The sequence below is a fragment of the Xenopus laevis genome, chromosome 1L, assembly GCF_017654675.1.
Source record: "Xenopus laevis strain J_2021 chromosome 1L, Xenopus_laevis_v10.1, whole genome shotgun sequence".
Lineage (NCBI taxonomy): Eukaryota > Metazoa > Chordata > Amphibia > Anura > Pipidae > Xenopus > Xenopus laevis.
Genome location: NC_054371.1, coordinates 139,703,406 through 139,719,663, shown reverse-complemented (window position 1 = coordinate 139,719,663; position 16,258 = coordinate 139,703,406). Strand labels below are relative to the sequence as shown.

The 16,258-nt window shown below is 36.6% G+C and overlaps 1 protein-coding gene across 5 annotated transcripts in view; it reads left to right on the top strand.

The window, feature by feature from the left end:
* Positions 1 to 15,672, top strand: part of LOC108705665 (protein kinase C delta type-like) — a 42,603-nt gene extending 26,931 nt beyond the window's left edge. The window contains exons 4-14 of one of the 5 annotated variants that reach the window (XM_041564166.1): positions 1,018 to 1,127; positions 1,506 to 1,602; positions 4,859 to 4,948; positions 6,812 to 6,918; positions 7,173 to 7,337; positions 8,633 to 8,724; positions 10,058 to 10,120; positions 10,878 to 11,016; positions 11,863 to 12,054; positions 13,114 to 13,242; positions 13,770 to 15,672. In XM_041564166.1, coding sequence (XP_041420100.1) covers positions 1,551 to 1,602; positions 4,859 to 4,948; positions 6,812 to 6,918; positions 7,173 to 7,337; positions 8,633 to 8,724; positions 10,058 to 10,120; positions 10,878 to 11,016; positions 11,863 to 12,054; positions 13,114 to 13,242; positions 13,770 to 13,880 — 1,140 coding nt within the window. In that variant the 5' untranslated portion in view covers positions 1,018 to 1,127; positions 1,506 to 1,550 and the 3' untranslated portion in view covers positions 13,881 to 15,672. Of the gene's footprint in view, positions 1 to 1,017; positions 1,128 to 1,502; positions 1,603 to 4,855; positions 4,949 to 6,811; positions 6,919 to 7,172; positions 7,338 to 8,632; positions 8,725 to 10,057; positions 10,121 to 10,877; positions 11,017 to 11,862; positions 12,055 to 13,113; positions 13,243 to 13,769 lie in introns of those variants that run through there. The other 4 variants (XM_041564157.1, XM_041564162.1, XM_041564151.1 and 1 more) reach the window with 4 other exon arrangements.
* The last annotated feature ends 586 nt before the right edge of the window (positions 15,673 to 16,258 follow it).

Sequence of the window (16,258 nt, the reverse complement as noted above, 5' to 3'; positions counted from 1 at the left end):
CTGTATTTGTGCTTCCATCCAGTTGTACCAAAGACATATACCTCTGCTGTCCACCATCCATTCATTTAAAACCAACTTCCCCCCATTGTTTTCCTCCAGTCCCTCACATCCCCAGTGTTCCAAGCAGAGAGGGAGCTGAGCACCTGTCTATTTGTAGTTCTGGCCCTGTTGCCTATATATGTTTATTAAGGGGCCGATTCACTAAGGGTCGAATATCGAGGGTTAAGTAACCCTCGATATTCGACTGGGAACTAAAATCCTTCGACTTCGAATATCAAAGTCGAAGGATTTAGCGCAGATAGTACGATCGAACGATCGAAGGATTATTCCTTCGATCGAACGATTAAATCCAACGAATCGAACGATTCGAAGGATTTAAATCCAACGATCGAAGGAATATCCTTCGATCAAAAAAAGTTAGCCAGGCCTATGGGGACCTTCCCCATAGGCTAACATTGACTTCGGAAGCTTTTAGATGCCGAACTAGGGGGTCGAAGTTTTTTATAAAGAGACAGTACTTCGACTATCGAATGGTCCAATAGTCGAACGATTTTTAGTTCGAATCCTTCGATTCGAAGTCGTAGTCGAAGGTCAAAGTAGCCCATTTGATGGTCGAAGTAGCCCAAAAAAAACTTCGAAATTCGAAGTTTTTTAACATCCTTCACTCGAAGTAAGTGAATCGGCCCCCAAGCCTTTTTAAGAATGGAGACACCAATGCCTCAGTGGTAACACATACACCTGTGTAACAAACAGGCAGAAAAGATAGAAAATAGCCATCTGTCACAGAATTACTTCTGATGTCACCTAGGGAATTAAATGATGGGTTTTAATATGCATTGATTGGAGCAGGCAATAGTGAGATAAATTCATTTTATAGGAGAAACCCTATTACATTTATTTAATATTTATAAATATGACCTTTGGCTCTATGGCTGATGAATGAAAGTATATTTCAAGTAATTTCTTATCCCTAGGTCACTGGGAAATATCTAGTCACCCCAAATGTTTGTGTTACAGAGAGACCCCAGCAGAAAAATGGATGCAAAAGAGGTACGCAAGAGAAACACCACAGACTGTGATGCCTTCAAGGCCACCAAAAGCAATCCCACTATGTGTCTGAATAAAAGGTAAGCTTAGATTTGTACAGAAAGAGATTTGTAATTTGTTTTATAGAACTCTATATTGCTTTAAAAGTCTTGTGCAGCTCAGTTAAGATTAGTACATTGCATTTGTAATATTTCTCCCATGGAACCACAATTAAAGTTTAAATGTAACCCCTTTATCTTAAAGCAGGAACTATGTCCACTGCTTTAACAGTTTGACTGGAGATATCCAGCATCATTCTATGTGCTCTACACTTTAAGGCTTAAGTTGCCGCATGCCACCAACTGACGATCACTAACTGATTTTATACCAGTTAGGAGCTTCATCGCTAGGAGCTTGCTCTTGGTGATTTGGCAAATAATTTGACGAGAGAGCGACAGAAAGCCATATTTTTTTAGCAGGAAAGCGAGAAGAAAAGAAGAAAGATCTGCTGAGAAGACAGCAACATGGATTTGAAGAAAAAGAAGAGAAGCAGTAGTCCAGAGGAGGACTTGTCTGGTAAGACAGTTATTGCTTTACCATTTCTTGTGCTTCTCATCTGCTATAAAAGTAAAGATATAACTCTTACTCTATATGATGTTGTTAGAGATGAGTGTACCTTCTGCCTCTCACTATTTATTTAATTTACTTGGGGTGGCAATAACTGTTAGCTTTTACTATTTTTTTAAGTTTAATTTAACACTTGGCAATACATCAAATCAGTGTAATAGTACAATCACATATAATGATCATATAGTTTATCATTCTGAACCATTACAAACAGTGGAAACATAGCAGTACACAATCCGAATACCTTTAAAGCCTTCACTCATCTGTTGACATAGGAAACACATCCACCCACTGACCCCAAATCTTTTCAAATTTATTGGAGAGCCCTCTTGCTTCATAGGTCAATTTTATTAATGGAAGCATACAATTTACCAAGTTAATCCACTGTTTAATTGTAGGGGGTTTGGGTTAGATCCAATCCAAAGATTTTAATGTGAGTGGGGTACCAATGTATGACTATATGTAGTGTATTATAACTGACACTTCCCTCTTGTAATATATAATGTGCTAAATTTACCATTTCCAGTACCTGATACTATGCTTTTAGTATCAGTAGCTAAATCTTCCAATGTATATTATGCCCCCTGGGTGCCAGTGTCTGTATTTTGTTGGGATACTTTTACTCAGAACTCTGCACTCAATACACGGAACTTTAGGTGATAATATTCACTGGTTGTCACTGCATATAACAATTTTTGGTGCAAGTAACCAACAATGCTCTAAATGTGCTAAATTTACCATTTCCAGTACCTGATACTGTGCTTTTAGTGGCAGTAGCTAAATCTTCCAATGTATATTATGCCCCCCACGTGTCAGTGTCTGTTGGGATACATTTGCTCAGAAATCTGCACTCAATATAAAGGTACTATTCACTGGGTGTCACTGCATATAAAATTTTTGGTACAAGTAACCAACAATGTTCTTGGGGTGCTTGTGCACAGTGCTTTTTACTTTATATAATATACTTAGGTGCCAGAAATTGCTGGCTTTTACAGTTTAATGTGGTTGGGGTACTATTATATGTGTATATGTAGTGGATAATAACTGTCACTTCTTACTGGTACTCTAGGGGGCAGATTTACTAAGCTCGAGTGAATAATTCAAATGGAAAAATATTCTAATTTCAAAGTATTTTTTTGGGTACTTCGACCATCGAATTTGATCATATGTAATGATTCCAACGATTCGAACTAAAAATTGTATTGAAAAATAATTCGACTTCATACTTTGCCACTTTAAACCTACCGAGGTGCAATGTTAGCCTATGGGGACCTTCCCCAGCACTTTTCTAAGTTTTTTTTGATCTAATAAAAATCCTTTTATCGATTAAAATCGTTCGATTCGAACGATTTTATTGTTCGATCGAACAATATTTATTCAATCGTTCGATCGAGGCTTTGTACTGAAATCCTTCGAATTCGATATTCGAATTCAAAGGATTTTACTTCGAGGGTCGAATTCGAGGGTTTTTTAACCCTTGATAAATCTGCCCCTAAATATTTAGGGGGTATTTACTAAACTCCAAACTTATCTAATTTGTTTTTTCTTAAAAAACACAAACTCCACAACTTATTTATTAATAAAAAAGCTCAAATTAATAGGATTGGGGAAAAACAGATACAATTTATGAAAATCCGAATCATCAGATTTTTTTACTTTTTCCCGAATTGCTTGATTGTTTGTGTTTTTGCCCAAAAACCCTGAATTTTTTGGATTTTCGGGCTAAACCTGGCGCAAACCACAATAATTTCAAATTGAGATTGGTGCCTCTCCCATTGATTTATACAGGACATTGACAGGTCTTCAGGTTCTGGCTTAACGAGCATCGGGGTATGTTAAATCTCAAAAAATTATAGGTTTTTTTCCCAAGAAAAATTTTAGTTTTTGCCCCAAAAAGCCTGACGAGATACATTTGAGGTTTAGTTAATAACCCCCTTAATCTGCTACATTTACCATTGTATCATATATATATATATATATATATACTGTGCTTTTAGCATCAGAATCTAAATGGCATATTTTTCATGCTATGTAAAATAACATTTTGCTCAAAAAACTGTATTAAAAAAACGGCAAATTTATCAAACTGTGTTTACGCCATGCGAATGCCAGATTTGCCACCGTTATTTTACATTGCTTCCTGGCAGAATTCACTCTAAGAAAAAAAGGGTAAAAATGTTATGCTGTTTTTTACATGGCGAGGCCTGATGATGGTGGTGTATTATCACACAGTTTTTGACACAGCATAACAAATACAGTATGTCCCTAAGTCTTCCAATATATATTATGCCCCCAGGATGGCAGTGTCCATTGCCAGTCAGTGAATATTGAGCTTGGATTACATTTGAAATATAATATTCATTTAACTGAATGTAATAGTTAAGGTGCTAATATCTGTTGGGTATCAGTGCAAATAACAATCTTGAGGTGTGAGTAAAGAATAATGCATTTGGGTGCTTGTGTCCATTGCATTTTACTGTATATGATGTATTTAAGGTGCCAATAGCCATTAGGATGCAGTTGCCCATAACAACCAATCATCAGTTCGTTTTGATCATTTTACTATTGGTTAAATGAAAAAATAAAAGCAAGGATGCTACAGGCTACTGCATTGATACAATTTAGCATAAACCTTTGTAAATTTGCCCCACTGTCTTATTATATAGTTGGGTTCCCCCTTCCTTTTACTTTATAAAATGTATTTGATTTGCCATTATCCTCTACCTCTTACTGTGTAAATGAGGTTACAGTACAGGTATGGGATCTGTTTTCCATAAAAGCGCCCAACTATGGAAAGGCCATCTCCCGACTCCATTTTATCAAAATAATCCAAATTTGTGATTTCCTTTTCCTGTGTAATAATAAACCAGTACCTTGTACTTGATCCAAACTAAGATCTACTGTAATTAATCCTTAGTGGAAGCAAAACCAGCCTTTTGGGTTTATTTAATGTTTATATGATTTTATTGTAGACTTAAGGTATAAATATACAAATTACAGAAATATCCTTTATCTGGAAAATCCCAGGTGCCGAACATTCTAGATAACAGACCCCATACCTGTACTTGGATCACAGTACTAAGGAAGGAGCTAAATTTTTATATAACAATCAATCTAAACCTGTACTTGTGGTAGCTGTACATTTGTAGATTTAGTGACTAAACTGGAGATTAGAGAGTAACATAATGCTTAATATTGTTAGCAGGAAAAAGAACTTGCTGCAGGAAGACACCAACTACAGAAGATGAGAGGTGTATTACAAAGAGATCAAGAAGCCCAGAGGAGCATCCAGCTGGTAAGCAGAAGAATCTTTATTCTGTATTGCTGTAGAACTTCATTATTTATGTCTCTCAATGTAATGTGCTTGGGCCCACTGCTTGTGATTATATATATATACATATATATATATACATGCATTATATAATGCACTAGAGGTGCCTGCCAATATTCAATCCCTTTAATGCACATTACATATCAGATTTTCTGTGTCACACTTTAAAGGGGTGGTTCACCTTTAAGTTAACTTTTATTGTCCATTCTTTTTTTATAGTTTCTGAATTATTTGCCTTCTTTTTCTGATGCTTTTCAGCTTTCAAATGGGGGTCACTGACCCCATGTAAAACAAATGTTGTATAAGGCTGCACATTTAGGTGGTTATTCATCAAAGGTCGAATTTTAAAGTTATATGAGCTTTTTTAGACATTGAATGAACTCGCCACTGGAATGGTTTCTAATTTAAGAAAAAACTCAAATGGGAAAAACTCAAATCAATGAGTTCGGGGTTAACAACCCAAAAACTCAAATTAATCGAATAACCCTCAAATTGATTGAATTGATTGAGTTTTTGAGCAAAACCTTCCTAAAAAAACTTGAATGTCTTGAAGGCTATTAACATCTTTAAATGGTTCAAGGGGCCTCTGCCATTGACTCCTACATGTCATTGACAGGTGTATTTTCAGTTTTAAGCTTCATCCAGGATTGAGGTATAATAAATCTGCCCCTTATTGTTATTTCACTTTTTTCCTGCTCAACTTTCTCATCAGATCTTCTCTTATTCATATTCCAGTCTCTTATTCAAATCACTACATGGTGGCTAGGGTAAGATGGACCCTAGCAACCAGATTGCTAAAACTGCAAACCGGAGAGCTGCTGAGTAATAAGCGACTATTGCAAAAACCACATATAATGAAAAATAAAAACCAATTGCAAATTGTCTTATAATACCACTCTCTATATCATACTAAAAGTTAATTTAAAGGTGAATAACACCTTTAATACCAGGTGCGCAGACCCCAAGCAAGATCTTCCCATTATTGATCTATGACAAAATAAAAGAAAATTGCTCTCACCTCTACACCCAAATAAGTACCACTGATATAAAGATGAAGATCTTTCACTATATCTGGCCAAAATCCCATAGTATGATACTGCCAGTTCCACTACCTTGATTTTAGGTTAAATACATGTTCCATGAATATGATTAACAGAGAGTTAATGAATGCTAACAAATGATTTTGGTTTTTAAAGGTGCTTATTTGGTTGCTATAGTTATAAGACAAGGATTGCCAGTATTTATCTCAGTTTTATGGTTGGGGTACATTATCAGCAGGGCTATCTCTGAGAATAAGGTGGGCATTTAAATCTGTTACAATCTGCACCCTTAGAATTGTACAACTTTATTATGATAAAGGATGTGCAGTCGCTTTAAGAGAACATGCACATTTCATAATTCTGATGGTCCCATGTCTTTTTTTACATAGACAAAGAACAACCTGTAGATTCACATAGGCACCCCAGTACTTCAGCCTTTATTTGTTTGGAAAATAATGTAACATTTAAAATAAAGCAGATTAAACCAAGCCTGTGGATTTTAGATCACCCATTAGTGTTTTTATAATACAAAAGTTGGTGAATAGGATTTTTCTTAAGGCTGAAACACTGAAATCTATAACACAGAAGCCTAAGTAGATTCCCAGGTCAGCTCCTTGTATCATCAGGTATTACACATTCCTTCACCAAGACACAAAGAAGGATACATCCTAAAATTCTTTGGGTATCTGATGTTCTTGAGTATTGCTATATGATACTGTAGTTTTTCAGACATTCAGTGTATATCTATAGATTTAACATTGTATTAAATACATTTTTAATCTTTTAGATGGAAAGGAAGAGAAAAGGAGTAGAGTGGATGCCAAAACACCACCGTCCCTCAGTATTACCAACTACAGACTCATGAAAGAGCTGGGGAAAGGCAACTTCGGCAGAGTAAGTGATCAACTTCCTAAGGAAAAATCTAACGTACTGATCTAGTATACAAATATAATATTAATTATACTTAAAGGGATTCTGTCATGATTTTTTAATGGTACCTGTATCACTTTTATCACTGAATTACACTGTGTACATTGCAAGTAATTCATTCTACCATTTAAAATTTTATTCTTGAACCAATGAACCAGGAGCTCAAGTGCTGGATCATTAAAAGAGCACAATGTGACTTTTTCCTGTTGTTTTTCTAGGTGATGTTAGCTTCGTATGCCATAAAGGACCAACTTGTGGCAGTGAAAATTATGCAGAAGAAAAACGGAAAGGAATTCAAATACGTCAGAGGAGAAGCCCAGGTTCTTCAGTTAGGGAGAGAATGCCCATTTCTATGCCGGGCATTTACAACATTTCAAACTCAGGTACAGGATAGTGAATTTAACTTATATAAACCCTTCTTCTTAACCATGTTATGCTGCTAATAAAAGTATTTTATATAGTATCTCTGTATTTAGATAAAACCCTGTCACCACATAATTGAATGTGTGTGTGTATAGATGATATTAGAGATCTCCCTTCTATATGTAGAATTTTAAGAATAGGTCATGGCAGTATATTAAAAATATGGATAAGAGAACATCCACAATGTGGGTAACTGGCACCTCCGGCACTGCGACACCTAGCACTTCTGAGACATAGCGACAAACATAGAGATCCGGTACTGGTCATCACTTCCACACTGGTTGTTAAAATGGTTTATATGTTATATATGTTGAACAGTCCATGAATACTTGCGGAGACCATTCGCATGGCTTCATGTCATGTACCACTGCCTACATCTCCATTTCTACTTGACGTTTTGGTAACTTTATTTGTACAAGATAGTAACTACCGTCAATGTCAATGCATAATGCTTCCTGTGTTTCTATTTGTCGTATGACACTGTTATTCTCTACACCTGTATTATGCCAACTGTTGTAACGGAAATATCATTGTGCACTTTCGGAGCTGTAGAAAATGTATCTAACTTTTGCTCGAATAAAAATTGTTTTCTTAAAAAAAAAAAAAATATGGATAAGAAATATACCAGCTATGTGGCTGTATAAGTGCAACTTAAGGGGTCGTGCAAAACATAACTGTATTAAGGTTGAAGATTAAAATGGAATTGCTTGGTTATGTTCCAATTGATTTCATTCAGACTTGTGACTTGTACTGGCATGAGATAATAGTGTCAGGCTGGGTATCATGGTACTCCAGGAGCAGGTATACACAGTGAACTAAAAGTGATTGAGAGAACAAATACACATGTTTCAAATATGACAATTCCAATAACAGTAGCTGTCCTGTGCAGTTAAGATTATGTATATCTCTTTGGAGCCCAGAGTAACATAGACCAGTAAAAATGTCCCCTCTATTATCCATAATGATATCACATTCTATTAAATATCTGGCTATTAATTAAAACTGTTATTATAAATACAGAACTAACTGAATTAAATATAAATATATATATACACACACACACACATTAACTTGTATGCATCTCTTTGTTTCTCTGAAACAAAAAACAGTATGACAGCACCTTGTTCGCATAATGTATAATATGTTTTTAGTAGTAATTAATTTTTTTTCATGATTTTGTATTAAATAATTAAATTACTGTTGAGTACTATCCAGTTCTATTGCTCATCCTCTCCTTTTGTTCTTTTGTAACCAGTCACATCTGATGATGGTATTGGAGTATGCAAGAGGCGGCACACTGGAAAGCCTAATTAAGAAGCAAAAGAACATGAACAGCCAGAAAATACTGTAAGTAACATGCTACTTATGACTAGAGAGTACAGAGTGATGGAGACAAGAAATACAAGACAGATGTTATTAATAATAGCAGACACAATTACTCTTCCCAACTTCTTAAACACTTGCTTTCACCCAAAGTTCAGACATATGATTATAAAGTTGAAGCTGCTTTCTGGGTTATTTGGTTTGTTTAAACTGTGGTGGCCCCACTTGCATTGTTGCTCAAGAGTGTCTCCCAGTATTCACAGCTCATCCTTCTGGGGCTGGATTTAAATAGCAGGTGCCCCAAGGCCTGCTGGTGTTCGTCGCCCCTGTCCCCCTTTATTTGTGCACATATGCAAATTTTTATCATCAGATCTGGAGCACTGGGGATTGGCGCACAGGAATTGTTTAAAAAACTATTGTATTGCCAACTCATCTCCAGTGTTTTTGAATCAATGTGGATATGGTTTGGCAGCATGCCGCCCCCCTAAAATCCTGCTGCCCTAGGCCCAGGCCTTGGTGGCCTTTCCACAAATCTGAGCCTGCATCCTTCCCTACTTGACAGGTGGGGGCTGTGACTGATCTAGAAACAAATCTGGTGATAATAAATATAATTAAAATAAAGTGGCTCTTAATATTGATGAACAATACATTCTTTATCACATACACTAGTAGATGCCAAACTGGAATTCACTGCAAAGCAGCCCATAGATAATGAAATGAAGATATTAAAACACCAGCTAAGATACAATAGAAAACATTGGAAAACAGACAATATGCCCAATCTTTAAGAGCTTTTACATTTAACCATTAAAGTCCATGTATAGAAAACTATCTGAGCACATGTGACTTCATCATATACAAATCTTTTATTGAAACATGTCCCTTAACACTGAAAATGAGATTGCAGGTTGGATTTCTATGCACAGGACAGCAGGACTTTACATAATATATAATGTCTTTTAAGGCCTGTGAGTATTTCCAGTGGATATTTGCTTTTTCCTTTTATCCATTTGTATAGTGTATGCATGCTATTTGCAATATAATACCAATAGACTGTATTAATGGGTTTATTTCCATTGTGATATGGCTTTTGTAATAAACCAGTATATAATGTCAGATTACTGAATACAAGTCAATGATAGCATAGTCAAATTAGTCTCCAAATGTATCATTTTCTGAAGTAGTTATCCTACAAGATGCCGAGGAACTTGTTAATTTCTACTTAACATAGATGCTCCAGTTCTCTGTTTTTAGGCTGACGTTTTTCTGTTTTTTTTGTTCACTTTTGGAAAACTGTGGGTACAATGTATATGTCATGTATTTAATCAGATTATTTGTATTCCCTTTCTCTAAAAAGGTTTTATTCATCAGAAATAGCAGTGGGTTTGCAGTTCTTGCATGCCAAAGGAATTGTACATCGGTAAGAACATTTTGTTTCACTTTCTTTTATACTTTTGTTCTATTTTATGGGCATAATTGAGATAATTCTTGCAGTGATGTAACTAAAGCTGGCCATAGACGCAAAGATCCGATCGTACGAATCAACGTACGATCGGATTTTCCCATCTCCCGACCTTCCACTAACCATTCAGATCAAAGTCTTTACCATTCCGATCAAATAAGAACAGATCACCCAATGTTCTGCCCCTGACAGCAATCGTACGATACTTATGTCTGACAACACTAATGACAGTCTCCCTCTGAAAATCGTACGATCGGCAATACACGCAGAGATATTATCAGCAGGCGACAGAAATTTTCTAACCTGTCCGATCGACCAAACGACCGATCTCCGACGGACGAAAAATGTCGGGACTCTCCACACACGGTCCGAAAATCGTACGAATCCACGATTTGTACGATCGGATCTTTGCTTCTATGGCCAGCTTAAGGCCCCTCCCCATAAGTGCAGCTATCCAACTAAATCACAAGCATTGTAGACACTTTATCCTAAAATGATGTATAATTTGCTGGCACTGTATAATAAATAATCATAATGGGATAGCAAACATTATCATTATTTCTTTTGGGAGTTTTAGTTTTCCAAGTCTTGCTCATTGTATGCATTGTGCATGCTGAACCACAATATCTTCCTTTACTTCTCAGCCTCTCCTTTCTGCTTAATTCCCTTAATGGGGTTTGAACCTTTGTGATTGTGCTTGATATGTTTCTTACAGGGATCTCAAGCCAGAAAATGTTTTTCTTGACGAAGAAGGCCATATTAAGATCGGCGATTTTGGACTTGCGTGTACCAATACATTTGAGCATAAAACCCTTTCTGGGATTTATGGCACACCAGGCTATATAGCCCCAGAGGTAAGAATCCTGGTTCCAACATATTTATACAGTATTCCTCTAATACATTGTATTAAAGTAGCAGTATACCCCTGTCATCATGAGTCCAATGAACAGGGCTTGAACCAAACAAAAGTTTTCCCTTTTGTTTTAATCATAAAATATGTATGTTTTTTTATTTCTTCAGCTAAATAAGGAAATTGACAATACTGCATGTTTGGCCTTGCATGGGCCATGTGATTGTAACCCAGGTTTATTCAATGTTATTTGTTAGACTCCTGGTTTCTCCTAACCTTGAACCATAAAAATAATTTGTTTTTGTAAAACAAATTAGCCAGTAGCTTTTGAAGATATTTCTTAGTAACTAAGAGGATACCACCTGTGCATATGCTTTGATAGTCCTTTCTTTGTCCTTTGCAGAGAACTTACAATACTGCAGACTTACGCCTGGGTAAATTATAGTGTTTGTAGAGTGCATTTAATGCCCAGGCATTCCCTATTTACAGCGTTATACACATTATGTGGCACAAATAGCAGGCCACTGTAGCTCAGGTCAATATGATTCATTAAAATGTTAAAAATATTGTTTCAGATGTCAGAACCAGTAGTGCAGAAACAACCAGACAGATAGTGATTTCAGTAGTAAAAATTAGTTTTGAGATGGAGATTCCCTTTTTACAAAAGTTCTATTCTGTTAGAAGGATGCCAATTATATCAAATATTGTTTCTCCATTCCACTATGATTATCAGGGTTTTCAATCTAACATAACCCTTGCAAAATAAAACATTTAAAGAGTTATAGATAAAGAATAAACTCATCTATAGAAGCATGTCAGTTTGATAAATAATCTGTTCCTTATTTTGAAGATTTTGTCAGAGGACCCATATGACTCAGCGGCAGACTGGTGGTCGTTCGGTGTCATTGTATACGAAATGGCCACCGGTAACTTGCCATTTCCACCAGAGAGAAACTTAAAACAACACCTAAAGACGATCATCTATGAGAAGCCAAGGTATCCAAAATCTCTTGGGCCTGAATTGCGTGACCTCCTTCAACAGGTAAATAAAATCAGACTGAAATATTAAGATTTTTAATGCTTAAATTTACTGTACATTTTAATTATGCATTGCAACTGTTCTTATACAGATATTCACAAATGTTACAAAAAAAGCAGTTTTTTCATTTTAAACTACTGGGTTTAAGGTCTTTAGTCTATTGTTATAGCTATTACTACAAAGGTGGTTCTGCAAAGGCAGTTGGCACAAGCTCAATAGATAATGTAACATATTCTTAAAAGGGACATATCTTCATTTCCTATAAGAGCAACAAATACATAGCTGAGGCTGTCTCCACATTTCTTTTGAATCCATTATGGAAGTTTCCATGTATTCAAGCACACTAAGAAATTGTAAGCTCTGCTGATCAAGCCCACTGATCATCTGCATAGGGAGTCCCAATCTGTGGCCTGTCATAGAAGTGGATGTATTTCTAGGAGTAAAGCTACTTCTCTGCCAAGTGTGGCCAGCATGTTTACAGCCTGGAGTAAAAAGGCTCTAGTAGAAGTTCATGTTAGGAAGGGGGCCCATAGGGAAGGTGGATGTGTAAGGTTAGAGTATAGTAGTACAGTAAGTGTTGAAGTAGCACAAAACAGTGAGGATTATTGTGCAAGATAACCATGAGCATCAATGAAAAATGTTAGTCATGCTGGCTTTAAAAACCGAGAGTTCAGTGAGCACCAAAAAGTAGCCCAGTAAATGATCCAGATGGCCAACACTTCTTTACCCCTAAATATTTATCTTTTCCATGTTTTGTTTTTGCTCTTCTTCTGTCTTCTGTGTTGCTTTTACATTTTTCTTGGTATCTATGGTTTGTCTTATAAACTCTCCTATCTTATGACAATGCTTCTCCCTGCTCTTTCAATATCCCTTTCACGCTTCTTGATGATATGGTGCTATTATTACCAATATGTTTGCTCCAAACTGTAAGGAGTTTTATGTTTAATGGGTCTGTTCCTTGTTCCTTTATGTGGTTATATACATTAGTACTAGAAGTAGCTTATTATCTGTAGTGCAAAGATATGTACAGTTTATTAAATAATTATTACTTCATTTCTACAGCTCTTGAAGAAAACCCCTGACACTCGCCTTGGGGTCTATTCCAACATTTGGGACCACCCATTCTATTCATCAATTGACTGGGTGAAAGTGGAAAGAAGGCAACTAGTTCCACCTGTAAAACCAAAAATGGTAAGTCCATCACTATAATGTGATATCTTTGAGTAGTGAAAGAGCCCATACATTGTGTCTAGTTTTTTAAGTTTTGCACCAGGTTTGTTTTTCTAATCTAAGGAATAATTTATAGGATTGAGAGAAGGAATGCCTAGGGGATTCATATATTTTATTTGCACATTAGACACTCAAAAACCTAATGTAAAGAAGGGTATAATGGTTTGGCACTAATTACAGAGGGCGACACAGGAAGTTTTTCAAAGTGTTTTATGTCCACTGATATTTTAGGCACTAAAACAATTGTGTGGACAATATTTATAGGCACAGCCAAAGCCTTATGTTCAGTTAAGTATACGGTATATACAATTTTGGACTTTGTCATGTAAATTTTTTCTATTTATAGCTTCAGCGCCCTTACGAAAAAGTACTATGGCAGGTCCATTGGTGAATTGAGAAATGGAACTGATGGTCAATATAGATTATTTCATATCACCTTGGATAAAGGGAATAATAACTGTAAAACTGTGTTTTTTTCATTCCTATAGAGATCCGTTGCAGGGCTCTGCAATAGGAACATCCCATTCCCAAAAGAAGACCCCAGGGAAACCAGCGTGCTTGAAAATTTCAGCTATGTAGATCCAAGCTGGCAAGAATAAGTCATCTTTGTGCCACTGAAGAGGTAGAAGCCACTTGCACACAGTGACAATCGATATGTTGTGCAACATTCCACTGGGAACATCTGCCTGGTTTCTCCAATTCTTCATCTTTAGCAACCCATCGGGTAAAGTATAACATTCTGGCATCAACTAAGGTAAGTGAATGCTGTGTATCCATCTCGATGCTGTCAACACCTTCAGCTTCTTGCAGGTTAACTGCTAGTATGCTATACCTTAGATAACCAACAGGTTAAATTGCCACCCGAAATGGAGATTTGTCACCTGCTTTCATCTGATGTATTAGATACAGGTTTGTAGGAGAGTGTGTGAGGCAGCCACCAACACCAGAGCAAGCAGCTGCCTTTAATGCTTATTTTTGTTCTTGTTAATAGTTTTTGTTCTAAGTTAAAAAAAAAAACACAAAAAAAAAAATCCCCCCCATGTTACCCATGTTTTTCCATCTTACCCATCCTCCCCATCTTCTCTTCCCCCCCCTTATATTTCATGCTATGCACAGTCTGCTACCAACATCTATACATGGCCTGTGATGTCACCAGAGGGGGGGATTGGGGTGGGCATGGCTAGTGGCCTGTGATGGCTCAATTTTCAATCTTTGTCCATTCACAAGCCACTAGCGGTTCCCCTCTGGTGCTATCACAATCTACATCTAAAATCTGTAGAATTCTTACCAAGGTCTTATGGTTGATCAGCTGAGATTTCCAACATTAGGAAAAGCTGCTTCTAATAACAGCCACCATACTTCATCATCCAGACCCTTAATTAATGTCATTCATGCTATGTATATTAAGGAATAGCCCCATGTATTGTCAGATGTAGTGCAAAATATGTAGTATTAATGCCTTAATAACTAGCATAATATACAGAGAATGTATTTATTCTGTTAACACCTTCAGCTTCTTGCAGGTTTAACTGCTGTTCTGCTGTACCTTAGAAATCCAACAGGTTATGTTGCCATCGGAAAATATTTGTCACCTGCTTTCATCTGACATTTTAGATCCAGGTTTGTAGGTGTGTTTGTATAAGCAGCCACCGACACCAGAGCAAGGACTTGCAGCTGCCTTTAATGCTAAGATCTAAGTTTTTTCCTTGAGAAAGACATAGCCACCAAAAATATGCTTTAAATTACATTCCACCACAGTGCCACAGAGATTGGACAAGTACAATTTTGATCCTGATGCCAGTATGTATATCTGGCTAAATTCACCCACAAAGTACATCCTATATACCACCTAAATATTTGCAAAAACTGTAAAAGAGGGCATTGACTAAACCACATGCTTGTCCATCACTTATTTAACATCCAGGTGCTTATGAAGTGGCTATTTATTACAGTTCTAAGTTTAAAAAAAGAAAAAAAATCCCCCCATCTTCTTCCCCCCTTATATTTCATGCTATGCACTGCCTGTTACCAACATCTATACATGGCCTGTGATGTCACCAGAGGGGGGGATTGGGGTGGGCATAGCTAGTGGCCTGTGATGGCTCAATTTTCAATCTTTATCCATTCACAAGCCACTAGCGGTACCCCTCTGGTAATACCAACCTACATCTAGAAACTATAGAATTCTTACCAACACATTATGGTTGATCAGATGAGATTTACAACATTAGGAAACCTTACTGCTGATAATAGCCACCTTACTTGGAATAACAATTTAAGTAATTAGGGGAGAACATGGTGCTCCAGAATTAAATGTAAAGTAACTCACCAAACAGTGAAAGTGTTCCTGGGTGCACCAGCCCCAGACCTCCAGCTTTAGGGAGCGGTACAGCAGAGAATATGGAAGCAGAGCTGACCGGCACTTGAACGGATCCACAGGACCAGAGATATTCAGTTCTAAAATGCCCTAAACGCGTAGGGTGGATGGAGATGCAGCTATATTTTTAACTTTTCTACCAATAAAATTATTTTTTAACTGAACATTTCTGGTCCTGTGGATCTGTTCGAGTACCAGTCAGCTGTGCTTCCATATTTTTTACTTGGAATAACCTCATTTATTGTCAGATGAAGTGCACAATATGTAGTCTTTGTGCATTAATGACTATCTTAGTATAGAGAGAATATATTTACCCCTCATTGGTCCAAAAAATTTAATTAACATAAGAAATAAAAAAAACATGCAAATCAAGTTTAGAAATCAAGTTATATTTTCCATATTTCACCTGTCCCCCATTGAGCACATGAACCCTGATAGCCTTCCTAAGAGCTTCTAACAATAATCTTTATGGAAAAATATCCTTGTTAACCATTTTTTCTGAGCTTTTATTTTCCAGTATTGCCATATTGAACCAGCTGCACAGTTTTCCTCCACGCCATCATTCACATTTACCAACCAGGATACAGGTGAGATTTTTAT